Raw genomic sequence first — 14816 nt, forward strand, 5'->3', positions numbered from 1 at the left:
TTATTGGGACTGATTAAAAGTTCAAAATCTGTGTTCTCTTGAGCGCAGGCGGGAGAGATACATAATAATTTACACGTGGACAATAGTAGAGGGGCTGGTCCCAAACCTGCACACAGAAATAACACCACATGAGACCAGGAGACATGGCAGGATGTGCAGAATACCCCCGTTGAAGACCAGAGGTGCAACAGGTACTCTGAGAGAGAACTATCAACATCAGAGGCCCGAGACTGTTCAACACGCTTCCACTACACATAAGGGGCATAACTGGCCGACCCCTCACAGTGTTCAAGAGAGAACTATCAACATCAGAGGCCCGAGACTGTTCAACACGCTTCCACTACACATAAGGGGCATAACTGGCCGACCCCTCACAGTGTTCAAGAGAGAACTATCAACATCAGAGGCCCGAGACTGTTCAACACGCTTCCACTACACATAAGGGGCATAACTGGCCGATCCCTCACAGTGTTCAAGAGAGAACTATCAACATCAGAGGCCCGAGACTGTTCAACACGCTTCCACTACACATAAGGGGCATAACTGGCCGACCCCTCACAGTGTTCAAGAGAGAACTATCAACATCAGAGGCCCGAGACTGTTCAACACGCTTCCACTACACATAAGGGACATAACTGGCCGATCCCTCACAGTGTTCAAGAGAGAACTATCAACATCAGAGGCCCGAGACTGTTCAACACGCTTCCACTACACATAAGGGACATAACTGACCGACCCCTCACAGTGTTCAAGAGAGAACTATCAACATCAGAGGCCCGAGACTGTTCAACACGCTTCCACTACACATAAGGGACATAACTGGCCGATCCCTCACAGTGTTCAAGAGAGAACTATCAACATCAGAGGCCCGAGACTGTTCAACACGCTTCCACTACACATAAGGGACATAACTGGCCGACCCCTCACAGTGTTCAAGAGAGAACTATCAACATCAGAGGCCCGAGACTGTTCAACACGCTTCCACTACACATAAGGGACATAACTGGCCGATCCCTCACAGTGTTCAAGAGAGAACTGGATAAACACCTCCAAAGGATACCTGATCAACCAAGGTGCGAGCAGTCGCGTCAAACAGCCTGGTTGACCAGTCCAGCAACCAGGAGGCCTGGTCGGAGACCGGGCCACGGGTCCGTTGATCCCCGGAACTTGTAAGATAGCTACAAGGTGCGAGGGAGAGGACGGTGGTGGGGTAGGCGAGGACAACACACTAGTAAGAGTTCACATCCCGCTACTTGCCTTGTTCTGTTATACATTTTGTTCCTGAAAACCTTAAATATCGAGTACCAACCTGAGACCAGGAAGAGCAGTAGTGTATAGCCATATCCACTTGTGCCAGCCATTGTGCTGACTCTTCTGCTGCTGCTGCTGCTGCTGCTGTTGCTGCTGCTGCTGCTGCTGCTGCTGCTGCTGCTGATGGTAGTACTCTTCCTGCTAGTGGTGGTACTCCTGGTGGTGGTGGTACTCCGGCTGCTGCTGCAGCTGTTGCTCACAGGTAAACACGTAAACACTGTCACCTGAGAACCATGAACCAGCCTCTCAGTACAGTCATAGCTGACACTGCTGTGTTGTTCTACAGGTTATGGAAAATAGTTAAATTAATCATAGTGTAAGAGTGGTACAATGTTTGTGTCAGAGGACGTGTTCCTGCCGTAGTGTAATGTCGGTGTAGGTGTACACCTGTCATGACCTGGCTTCCTCCACTTCACTCACACTATCTCTTATCATCACGAAATTTCCTCTCCAATTTCTATTATAATGATGTTACTGTGATGAGGTGTGCTTGTGGCGACTGTTGAGCACACAGCAGTCCCAGCTGGTAATGTGCAGTCATGGAGTGAAGAGTTGCTGGAGCGAAGGCGTGTGTCAGAGGGAGCCGGCAGTGGTGGGTGGACGGCGCGCGAGGCACTACTGGGGTGTGTGTGTGTGTGTGCTCTAGTTTGGTGCCCCCATCCCTGCCCGCCCCTGCCCACCGGTGACCTGGCCCCGGCATGCCCCGCCCCACCCCCCAATCCCCCCACCCCTAATCCCCCACCCCTAATCCCCCCACCCCTACACACACACACACACACACACACACACACACACACACACACACACACACACACACACACACACACACACACACACACACACACACACACACACTATATACCACATATGCCAGACCAATCCTGGAGTATGCAGCTCCAGCATGGAGTCCACATCTAGTCAAGCATAAGACTAAACTGGAAAAGGTTCAAAGGTTTGCCACCAGACTAGTACCCGAGCTGAGAGGTATGAGCTACGAGGAGAGACTACGGGAATTAAACCTCACTTCGCTGGAAGACAGAAGAGTTAGGGGGGACATGATCACCACATTCAAGATTCTGAAGGGAATTGATAGGGTAGATAAAGACAGGCTATTTAACACAAGGGGAATACGCACTAGGGGACACAGGTGGAAACTGAATGCCCAAATGAGCCACAGAGATATTAGAAAGAACTTTTTTAGTGTCAGAGTGGTTGACAAGTGGAATGCATTAGGAAGTGATGTGGTGGAGGCTGACTCCATACACAGTTTCAAGTGTAGATATGATAGAGCCCAATAGGCTCAGGAACCTGAACACCTGTTGATTGACAGTTGAGAGGCGGGACCAAAGAGCCAGAGCTCAACCCCCGCAAGCACAACTAGGTGAGTACACACACACACACACACACACACACACACACACACACACACACACACACCCACCCACACACCCACCCACCCACCCCACCACCCTCACCCACCACCCGTCACCCACCACCCATCACCCACCACCCATCACCCACCACCCTCACCCACCACCCTCACCCACCACCCTCACCCACCACCCTCACCCACCACCCTCACCCACCACCCTCACCCACCACCCTCACCCACCACCCGTCACCCACCACCACCACACCACCCGTCACCCACCACCACCACCCGTCACCCACCGCCACCACCCGTCACCCACCGCCACCACACTCCACCCGTCACCCACCGCCACCACACTCCACCCGTCACCCACCGCCACCACACTCCACCCGTCACCCACCGCCACCACACTCCACCCGTCACCCACCGCCACCACACTCCACCCGTCACCCACCGCCACCACACTCCACCCGTCACCCACCGCCACCACATTCCACCCGTCACCCACACCCACCACACCCGTCACCCACCATCACACCCACCACACCCGTCGCCCACCACCACACCCACCACACCCGTCACCCACCGCCACCACACCCACCACACCCGTCACCCACCACCACACCCACCACACCCGTCACCCACCACCACACAGTAGTAGGGATGACGCTGTAGCAGTAACTGAGAGTGTTGAAGACCATACACTGTTGACGCGTCACGGGTTCCTGTTAAAAAAAAAGTTCATAGTTTAAGACCAAAATTTTTCGAAAGAACCATTTCAGAAAATGTTGATACTATGGCAGCCATTAAGATAGTAGAGAGAACAGAAAATGTTGATACTATGGCAGCCATTAAGATAGTAGAGAGAACAGAAAATGTTGATACTATGGCAGCCATTAAGATAGTAGAGAGAAGAGCAAATGTTGATACTATGGCAGCCATTAAGATAGTAGAGAGAAGAGCAGCTTAAGCCTGGAGGAAGAAATGTTAAACTGTTAGTGATGGGGGGACTTGAAGCTTGGGAAGATTGACTGGGAAAATAGAGAACCACGTGGCGCGACAAACATGGAGAGCTTAAATATTAGAAACTTTCTATACATTGTCACCCATACTTCCGTGGAAATAAACGGTCCATTCACCTGGGCTGTAAGAGGCTCGAACCCTGGACCCCACGAGTGTCAGGCTGAAGCTCTTAGGACTGGGCTATGAGTAGTCTTAATAAGGAAAGTTTCTAGAAGGAGCATCTTGCTGCCAAACTGGAATTTTCGACTTTGCCCGACTATGCGGCCCGTAGGCCCACATATCCACTACAGCCTGGTTGGTCCGTTCTGTACACGAACCCGTCTTGTTTCTGATATACATGAATGATCTTCCATAAGGTATAGACTCAGTGTTTGCTGCTGATGATAAAATTATGAGAAGGATAAAGACAGGGTAGGCTGGGGGGGGGGGGGGGGTGGGCTTGATAAAATCCTAACGTGTATTAACACACTCGGGCATCCTGTCCCCCGATACAATGAATTATTATTATTATTATTATTATTATTATTATTATTCTATATTAAATAACTTTTTTTATAAATTACATTGTGTGTGTGTGATGTTTAGATATTCATGTTTGGGCACTTTGTGTGCCACGAAAGTCTGCATTATACACAGTGAGCATTGCTGATCTTGGTATATAATTGTTGTTTAGCATTTTAATATTACAATCATAATGTAAACATTTATTTACTTGGTGTTAATTTTACCTTATTTTCCAGTTTTCACCCAAATTGGTTTAAACCGCAGGCAGGAAACTTTTTCCGGAGACTTACACATCTAGTGTCTCTGATGAATATATTTGGTCATTGTTTTGCGATTGTTATTGTTTTTGTTATGTTTATGTAAGAGTTTGTGGGCGGAAGGTGTTCATGTGAGCAGCTGCTGGAAGCTCTGGGCCTGCCTGGTGTAACTGGTGGTTCATGTGAGCAGCTGCTGGAAGCTCTGGGCCTGCCTGGTGTAACTGGTGGTTCATGTGAGCAGCTGCTGGAAGCTCTGGGCCTGCCTGGTGTAACTGGTGGTTCATGTGAGCAGCTGCTGGAAGCTCTGGGCCTGCCTGGTGTAACTGGTGGTTCATGTGAGCAGCTGCTGGAAGCTCTGGGCCTGCCTGGTGTAACTGGTGGTTCATGTGAGCAGCTGCTGGAAGCTCTGGGCCTGCCTGGTGTAACTGGTGGTTCATGTGAGCAGCTGCTGGGAGCTCTGGGCCTGCCTGGTGTAACTGGTGGTTCATGTGAGCAGCTGCTGGAAGCTCTAGGCCTGCCTGGTGTAACTGGTGGTTCATGTGAGCAGCTGCTGGAAGCTCTGGGCCTGCCTGGTGTAACTGGTGGTTCATGTGAGCAGCTGCTGGAAGCTCTGGGCCTGCCTGGTGTAACTGGTGGTTCATGTGAGCAGCTGCTGGAAGCTCTGGGCCTGCCTGGTGTAACTGGTGGTTCATGTGAGCAGCTGCTGGAAGCTCTGGGCCTGCCTGGTGTAACTGGTGGTTCATGTGAGCAGCTGCTGGAAGCTCTGGGCCTGCCTGGTGTAACTGGTGGTTCATGTGAGCAGCTGCTGGAAGCTCTGGGCCTGCCTGGTGTAACTGGTGGTTCATGTGAGCAGCTGCTGGAAGCTCTGGGCCTGCCTGGTGTAACTGGTGGTTCATGTGAGCAGCTGCTAGAAGCTCTGGGCCTGCCTGGTGTAACTGGTGGTTCATGTGAGCAGCTGCTGGAAGCTCTGGGCCTGCCTGGTGTAACTGGTGGTTCATGTGAGCAGCTGCTGGAAGCTCTGGGCCTGCCTGGTGTAACTGGTGGTTCATGTGAGCAGCTGCTGGAAGCTCTGGGCCTGCCTGGTGTAACTGGTGGTTCATGTGAGCAGCTGCTGGAAGCTCTGGGCCTGCCTGGTGTAACTGGTGGTTCATGTGAGCAGCTGCTGGAAGCTCTGGGCCTGCCTGGTGTAACTGGTGGTTCATGTGAGCAGCTGCTGGAAGCTCTGGGCCTGCCTGGTGTAACTGGTGGTTCATGTGAGCAGCTGCTAGAAGCTCTGGGCCTGCCTGGTGTAACTGGTGGTTCATGTGAGCAGCTGCTGGAAGCTCTGGGCCTGCCTGGTGTAACTGGTGGTTCATGTGAGCAGCTGCTGGAAGCTCTAGGCCTGCCTGGTGTAACTGGTGGTCTGCCCAACACTCATATCAATCATATAACACGCTAATAACAATTCACTTGAGCAAAATTTATTAGTGCAATAATGCCTTTAGTAATTTGAATGTGTGTGTGTGTGTGTGTGTGTGTGTGTGTGTGTGTGTGTGTGTGTGTGTGTGTGTGTGTGTTGGAATGCAGACGTTGACCTTACCACCACCCAGCGTTTGTTCAGTCTATATAATGACGACTTTTTGTTAAGGCTGGCGAAGGTGTTGCCACCCACCTCGCCGCCACCCGCCGCTCACTTTTTTTTTGGGGGGGGGGGGGGAGTAAAGAGGAAGGAGAGGCACAGGTGAAGGGAAGTATAGAAGTGGGAAATACAGTGAGAGGTATGAAAGCAGGCGGGCTGTCCGCCTTGCTGACACGATGTGTGGGTGTTGGCAGCTAAGCTAAGCTGGCTCCCTCTTGTCAGGGAGCTGTGAGTGTGTGAGAGGTTCTTCACATGTGTTTCACCATATATGGATGTCCATAGATGAATACTGTGTAGCATTCATATATACACACTCCGATGCTTCCACACATGTTGTTCTGTTTAAGGCTCTTTATTATTATTGTTTATTGAGTTATTTATACATACACCTATACATATATACCCGTATACATATGCATCACACAACTATACACATACATACAAACTCAATTTTTCTAATTATTGGGGAAGGATATCTGGTCAGTATTTCATCATGGAATTATGTACTGTGGGGCTGGGTTTGCATCTAGTAAATCTAGGCTCTTGGGCCACCAGCTGTGGGAGCGGGGCGTCTCATCTTGGGCCACCAGCTGTGGGAGCGGGGCGTCTCATCTTGGGCCACCAGCTGTGGGAGCGGGGCGTCTCATCTTGGGCCACCAGCTGTGGGAGCGGGGCGTCTCATCTTGGGCCACCAGCTGTGGGAGCGGGGCGTCTCATCTTGGGCCACCAGCTGTGGGAGCGGGGCGTCTCATCTTGGGCCACCAGCTGTGGGAGTGGGGCGTCTCATCTTGGGCCACCAGCTGTGGGAGCGGGGCGTCTCATCTTGGGCCACCAGCTGTGGGAGCGGGGCGTCTCATCTTGGGCCACCAGCTGTGGGAGCGGGGCGTCTCATCTTGGGCCACCAGCTGTGGGAGCGGGGCGTCTCATCTTGGGCCACCAGCTGTGGCAGCGGGGCGTCTCATCTTGGGCCACCAGCTGTGGGAGCGGGGCGTCTCATCTTGGGCCACCAGCTGTGGGAGTGGGGCGTCTCATCTTGGGCCACCAGCTGTGGGAGCGGGGCGTCACATCTTGGGCCACCAGCTGTGGGAGCGGGGCGTCACATCTTGGGCCACCAGCTGTGGGAGCGGGGCGTCTCATCTTGGGCCACCAGCTGTGGGAGCGGGGCGTCTCATCTTGGGCCACCAGCTGTGGGAGCGGGGCGTCTCATCTTGGGCCACCAGCTGTGGGAGCGGGGCGTCTCATCTTGGGCCACCAGCTGTGGGAGCGGGGCGTCTCATCTTGGGCCACCAGCTGTGGGAGTGGGGCGTCTCATCTTGGGCCACCAGCTGTGGGAGCGGGGCGTCTCATCTTGAAACCATCTTGGTTTCATAAGGTGGCAGTCAACCTTAGCAACATTGCGGATGTTGTTAAGGTCTATTGTTTGCGTCGGGAGTAGTGCTGCAGCTCTGTTATCGACTTGAGTTGTAATTTCCCTTTCATTAATTGGGCAAAAATTTACATTTTCTTCCGGGTTTATCCTGAATATTTTTTCCCAGAACTTCCTCAATTCCTGCTCTTAAGCTCTATGAGGGGAGAGAACATTTCCTGAGGCGTCTATGATGTAGGGTGTTTCCTCAGAAGAGCTTCCCATCACGGTCTTTACTTTTTTCCAGAACTTTCCTGGGTGTCTGTAGTCGCCTTGGATTTTGCTTATTAGGTCATCCCATTGTTTGGTGTACTCTGTTTTGTATAGATCTTGCAGCTCATCTTGTAGTTCCCTTTGTGGTCTTTTGCGCTCATCCGTCCACCCGTGTTGTGTTATGAGTTGTAGAAGGTTGTTATATCTGGTTTGCAGTGTCGTGAGCGCCTCAGTGGCTGGGGGGTGTGGGAGCGTTATGTGGTGAGCTACGGGGATGTGATCAGTAAGGCATGTTTCTATGGTGTTAATCCATGTATTTAACTCAGCGTTTATGCATGATGTTTCCTTTCCATTAAAATCTGTGACACTGATTTTCTGTGAACTGCTTTTGAACGCTTCCCAGTCAGTTTTAGTATATTGAAGTCTTGGTGGTGAGGGTTTCTGAATGGGGTTAGTTGACAGCGTCATTATTATTGGTAGGTGGTCGCTTGTGCTCACAGGGCCCCTTTCTATGTGGGTGTTTAGGAAGTGGTGGCTGTTTGACAGTATTATGTCTGGTTTACCACTGTGGCCTTGTCTGACGTACGTTGGCAAGTCTGGGCCCAGGTGGGTTAGATTTCCGTACCTTATCATATTGTGGATGGCTTCTCCTGCTTGGGTGTTCCTTCCGTGTCCCAGTGTTCTGTGCTTGGCGTTCAGATCACCCAGAAAGTAGGCGGGTCTGTTCCTTCTGGTAACTTTCATGATGTCGGCAAGGGGAAGGTAAGGACGTCTTGGTGGTTGGTAGCATGTTCCTATGATGATTATACCCTTCGTAGTTTGGAGTTCAATCGCCAGGAAGTTTTCCTGAAAGTTATCTAGAATTTTGTGAGGAATATTTCTTTTAACGGCAATTGCCGCTCCATCGTTGGCCTGGTCAGCTCTGTTGACCTGGTAAATTTTGTAATTGAAGATCTTGATCTTCTCGCTGTTCTTTTTTCCATGGCTGTTAATGAGTATTATATCAGGGTGTATTTCTCTGTACAAGTTGCTGAGTTCCAATGTTCTGTGCGGAGTCCAGCATAGAACATTGTGTTGAATTATTGTTAATGACTCGATGGCTATGATGAATCTGATGGGTCTCTTACACCTGGTGGAGTGTTTGGGATCGCTACATATCCATTGTTCATTGCCTTAAACTAATCGCCGCTTATCTGTTGAATGGCACCCGCTTCCCCGCCCCCTTTTTCTCCGTCGCACTCCCCCCCCCCCTCTTCCCCTAATATTGCCCAACCCCCTCCCTCACCCCTGCCTCTTGGCCCCCCCCCCCACCTCCACACACCCCTCTGCCACAATCCTATTACACCACCACCCTCTCCCCCGCCGCCACCACCACCACCCTCTCCCCCGCCACCACCACCCTCTCCCCCGCCACCACCACCCTCTCCCCCGCCGCCACCACCCTCTCCCCCGCCGCCACCACCCTCTCCCCCGCCACCACCACCACCACAACCCTCTCCCCCGCCACCACCCTCTCCCCCGCCACCACCACCACCACCCTCTCCCCCGCCACCACCACCCTCCTCTCCCCCGCCACCACCACCCTCTCCCCCGCCACCACCACCCTTCTCTCCCCCGCCACCACAACCCTCTCCCCCCCAGCCACCACCACCCTCTCCCCCCCCCAGCCACCACCACCACCACCCTCTCCCCCCCCAGCCACCACCACCACCACCACCCTCTCCCCCGCCGCCACCACCACCCTCTCTCCCGCCGCCACCACCACCCTCTCCCCCCCCCCCGCCACTACCACCCTCTCCCCGCCATCACCACCAAAATCCTCTCCCCCGCCGCCACCACCACCCTCTTCCCCCCCCCGCCACCACCACAACCACTTTCTCCCCCCCCCGCCACCACCACCACCACCACCACCACCACCACCCTCTCCCCCCCCCGCCACCACCACCACCCTCTCCCCGCCGCCACCACCACCACCACCCTCTCCCCCGCCACCACCACCCTCTCCCCCGCCACCACCACCACCTTCTCCCCCCCCCGCCACCACCACCACCTTCTCCCCCCCCCGCCACCACCACCACCTTCTCCCCCCCCGCCACCACCACCACCTTCTCCCCCCCCGCCACCACCACCACCACCCTCTCCCCCGCCACCACCACCACCACCCTCTCCCCCGCCACCACCACCACCACCCTCTCCCCCGCCACCACCACCACCCTCTCCCCCGCCACCACCACCACCCTCTCCCCCGCCACCACCACCATCCTCTCCCCCGCCACCACCACCACCCTCTCCCCCGCCACCACCACCACCCTCTCCCCCGCCACCACCACCACCCTCCTCTCCCCCGCCACCACCACCACCACCACCCTCCTCTCCCCCGCCACCACCACCACCACCACCCTCTCCCCCGCCACCACCACCACCACCCTCTCCCCCGCCACCACCACCACCACCCTCTCCCCCGCCACCACCACCCTCTCCCCCGCCACCACCACCCTCTCCCCCGCCACCACCACCCTCTCCCCCGCCACCACCACCCTCTCCCCCGCCACCACCACCCTCTCCCCCGCCACCACCACCCTCTCCCCCGCCACCGCCACCCTCTCCCCCGCCACCGCCACCACCACCCTCTCCCCCGCCACCGCCACCACCACCACCACCCTCTCCCCCGCCACCGCCACCACCACCCTCTCCCCCGCCATCGCCACCACCACCCTCTCCCCCGCCACCGCCACCACCACCCTCTCCCCCGCCACCACCACCCTCTCCCCCGCCACCGCCACCACCACCCTCTCCCCCGCCGCCGCCACCACCACCCTCTCCCCCGCCGCCGCCACCACCACCCTCTCCCCCGCCGCCGCCACCCTCTCCCCCGCCGCCACCACCACCACCACCCTCTCCCCCACCACCACCACCACCCTCTCCCCCACCACCACCACCACCCTCTCCCCCACCACCACCACCACCCTCTCCCCCACCACCACCCTCTCCCCCACCACCACCACCACCCTCTCCCCCGCCGACACCACCACCACCACCCTCTCCCCCGCCGACACCACCACCACCACCCTCTCCCCCGCCGACACCACCACCACCACCCTCTCCCCCGCCGACACCACCACCACCACCCTCTCCCCCGCCGACACCACCACCACCACCCTCTCCCCCGCCGACACCACCACCACCACCCTCTCCCCCCCACCACCACCACCCTCTCCCCCCCGCCACCACCACCCTCTCCCCCGCCATCACCACCCTCTCCCCTCCTCCGCCACCACCCACCACCACCCTCTCCCCCCCCGCCACCACCCACCACCACCCTCTCCCCCCTGCCACACCCCTCTCCCCCCCCCCACACCACCCTCTCCCCCCCGACACCACCCTCTCCCCCCCCGCCACCACCCACCACCACCCTCTCCCCCCCGCCACCACCCACCACCACCCTCTCCCCCCCGCCACCACCCACCACCACCCTCTCCCCCGCCACCGCCACCACCACCCTCTCCCCCGCCACCACCACCCTCTCCCCCGCCACCGCCACCACCACCCTCTCCCCCGCCGCCGCCACCACCACCCTCTCCCCCGCCGCCGCCACCACCACCCTCTCCCCCGCCGCCGCCACCCTCTCCCCCGCCGCCACCACCACCACCACCCTCTCCCCCACCACCACCCTCTCCCCCACCACCACCACCACCCTCTCCCCCGCCGACACCACCACCACCACCCTCTCCCCCGCCGACACCACCACCACCACTCTCTCCCCCGCCGACACCACCACCACCACCCTCTCCCCCGCCGACACCACCACCACCACCCTCTCCCCCGCCGACACCACCACCACCACCCTCTCCCCCCCACCACCACCACCCTCTCCCCCCCGCCACCACCACCCTCTCCCCCGCCATCACCACCCTCTCCCCTCCTCCGCCACCACCCACCACCACCCTCTCCCCCCCCCGCCACCACCCACCACCACCCTCTCCCCCCTGCCACACCCCTCTCCCCCCCCCCCACACCACCCTCTCCCCCCCGACACCACCCTCTCCCCCCCCGCCACCACCCACCACCACCCTCTCCCCCCCGCCACCACCCACCACCACCCTCTCCCCCCCGCCACCACCCACCACCACCCTCTCCCCCGCCGCCACCACAACCTTCTCCCCCGCCGCCACCACAACCTTCTTCCCCGCCGCCACCACCACCACAACCCTCTCCCCCGCCACCACCACCACCACCACCACAACCCTCTCCCCCGCCGACACCACCCTCTCCCCCCCACCACCACCACCCTCTCCCCCCCACCACCACCACCCTCTCCCCCCCACCACCACTACCCTCTCCCCCCCACCACCACCACCCTCTCCCCCGCCATCACCACCCTCTCCCCTCCTCCGCCACCACCCACCACCACCCTCCACCACCCTCTCTCCCCCCCCGCCACCACCCTCTCCCCCCCACCACCACCACCACCACCCTCTCCCCCCCACCACCACCACCCTCTCCCCCCCGCCACCACCCTCTCCCCCCCGACACCACCCTCTCCCCCCCGACACCACCCTCTCCCCCCCGACACCACCCTCTCCCCCCCGACACCACCCTCTCCCCCCCGACACCACCCTCTCCCCCCCGACACCACCCTCTCCCCCCCGACACCACCCTCTCCCCCCCGACACCACCCTCTCCCCCCCGACACCACCCTCTCCCCCCCGACACCACCCTCTCCCCCCCGACACCACCCTCTCCCCCCCGACACCACCCTCTCCCCCCCGCCACCACCCACCACTACCCTCTCCCCCCCGCCACCACCCTCTACCCCCCGCCACCACCACCACCACCACCACCCTCTCCCCTGCCACCACCACCACCACCCTCTCCCCCGCCGCCACCACAACCTTCTCCCCCGCCGCCACCACAACCTTCCCCGCCGCCACCACCACCACCACAACCCTCTCCCCCGCCGCCACCACCACCACAACCCTCTCCCCCGCCGCCGCCACCACCACAACCCTCTCCCCCGCCGCCACCACCACCACTACTCTCTCCCCCGCCGCCACCACAACCCTCTTCCCCCGCCGCCACCACCACCACAACCCTCTTCCCCCGCCGCCACCACCACCACAACCCTCTCCCCCGCCGCCACCACCACCACAACCCTCTCCCCCGCCGCCACCACCACCACTACTCTCTCCCCCGCCGCCACCACCACCACTACTCTCTCCCCCGCCGCCACCACAACCTTCTCCCCCGCCGCCACCACAACCTTCCCCGCCGCCACCACCACCACCACAACCCTCTCCCCCGCCGCCACCACCACCACAACCCTCTCCCCCGCCGCCGCCACCACCACAACCCTCTCCCCCGCCGCCACCACCACCACTACTCTCTCCCCCGCCGCCACCACAACCCTCTTCCCCCGCCGCCACCACCACCACAACCCTCTCCCCCGCCGCCACCACCACCACAACCCTCTCCCCCGCCGCCACCACCACCACAACCCTCTCCCCCGCCGCCACCACCACCACTACTCTCTCCCCCGCCGCCACCACCACCACAACCCTCTCCCCCGCCACCACCACCACCACCACCACCACCCTCTCCCCCGCCACCACCACCACCCTCTCCCCCGCCACCACCACCACCACCACCCTCTCCCCCGCCGCCGCCACCACCACCACCACCCTCTCCCCCGCCGCCGCCACCACCACCACCCTCTCCCCCGCCGCCGCCGCCACCACCACCACCCTCTCCCCCGCCGCCGCCACCACCACCACCACCCTCTCCCCCGCCGCCGCCACCACCACCACCCTCTCCCCCGCCGCCGCCACCACCACCACCCTCTCCCCCGCCGCCGCCACCACCACCACCCTCTCCCCCGCCGCCGCCACCACCACCACCCTCTCCACCACCACTACCACCCTCTCCACCACCATCACACAACCCTCTCCCCCCACCACCACCACCACCACCACCACCCCCCACTACCCTCTCCCCCATGACCACCACCACCACCACTACCCTCTCCCCTTGACCACCACCACCACAACCCTCTCCCCCATGACCAACACTGTAACCCCCCCCCCCTAATGTGCCAAGTATAATAGAGCTATCTCAGCTATAGCTTGAGGGGAGCCACTATGGCTCTACCATAATGAGTCTGTTCATTACATTCTTCGCTGGTTTTCTTGAGGTCAGAGGTTTGTTTGACTTCTTTTCTTCAGGGTCAATATAATCCTTTAATTCCTTTTGGTTTCATAATGAGTATAACCATACATACAGTACACTGAGCATATATATATATATATATAGTTATTACAAAATTCAGTAGTGTTATACCAGTATAATACATTTAAGTAATTAGGAGTCGGTTGGTTTAATTGTGCTTTTGAAAAATTATGGCACTTTACTTAGTGTCGTGTGATGCTGGTAGATAAGTTTTGTGTGGTAGCTGTAATTGAACTCTAAACGCTTTGAACTCTCTGAGTTCACTCTGAATTGAACTCTAAATTGAACTCTAAACGCACACTGCCCGAAACGCTTTGCGTAATAGTGGCTTTAGGCATTGTATGTACTAGCTCTATCTATAAAGCCAACAAACTTTGAAAAATCTCTTTATGTATGTACCTTTGCCTAAATAAAAATTATTATTATTATTATTATTATAAATTATGCACAGCTAAACTTCACCCAAAGAGCTTGGGAAAAAGATTGGTATGGAATTGTAACTTTTTAATGTTGCTCAAAAGTAATTTTGGAGCTGTGATAATATTCTCACTGACAAGATGCATTTTAGGAATTCGTGTAGTGGCCAGTGATGTTGAAGGTGTCCACCAATCTCTGCTACACATGCATCATTACCTTACACCACCACTTCCTCTGCTAATAGACACCTTAAGCCTTTAAAAAGACAGTTCCTCTGCTTCTCTGACTATCATTCAAAGTATGTTAAGTAATAGTTTTTATTCAGTACTGTATAATATTATTTTATCCAAAATTTGTCATTCAAAAAAAGATATCAGTTGTGAGGAAGCTCCTCCCACATTTAGAACATTGTATTTATTGGACCTCTGCTTCCCAGTTACAGACAGAGGACACTAAAAAAAAAAAATTCAGCAT

General features: G+C 57.5%; 2 protein-coding genes across 2 annotated transcripts in view; one reads left to right on the plus strand and one right to left on the minus strand.

Moving 5' to 3' along the window:
- Positions 1-1914, minus strand: part of LOC123755725 (mucin-19) — a 98177-nt gene extending 96263 nt beyond the window's left edge. The window contains exon 1 of the mRNA XM_069300038.1: positions 1310-1914. Coding sequence (XP_069156139.1) covers positions 1310-1361 — 52 coding nt within the window. The 5' untranslated portion in view covers positions 1362-1914. The remainder of the gene's footprint in view (positions 1-1309) is intronic.
- LOC123755724 (RING finger protein 17) overlaps positions 1-14816 on the plus strand; it is a 928112-nt gene that overhangs the window by 436819 nt on the left and 476477 nt on the right. The gene's annotated exons all lie outside the window — the stretch shown is intronic.

Source organism: Procambarus clarkii, chromosome 43, assembly GCF_040958095.1.
Source record: "Procambarus clarkii isolate CNS0578487 chromosome 43, FALCON_Pclarkii_2.0, whole genome shotgun sequence".
In the NCBI taxonomy this organism is placed as follows: Eukaryota; Metazoa; Arthropoda; class Malacostraca; order Decapoda; family Cambaridae; genus Procambarus; species Procambarus clarkii.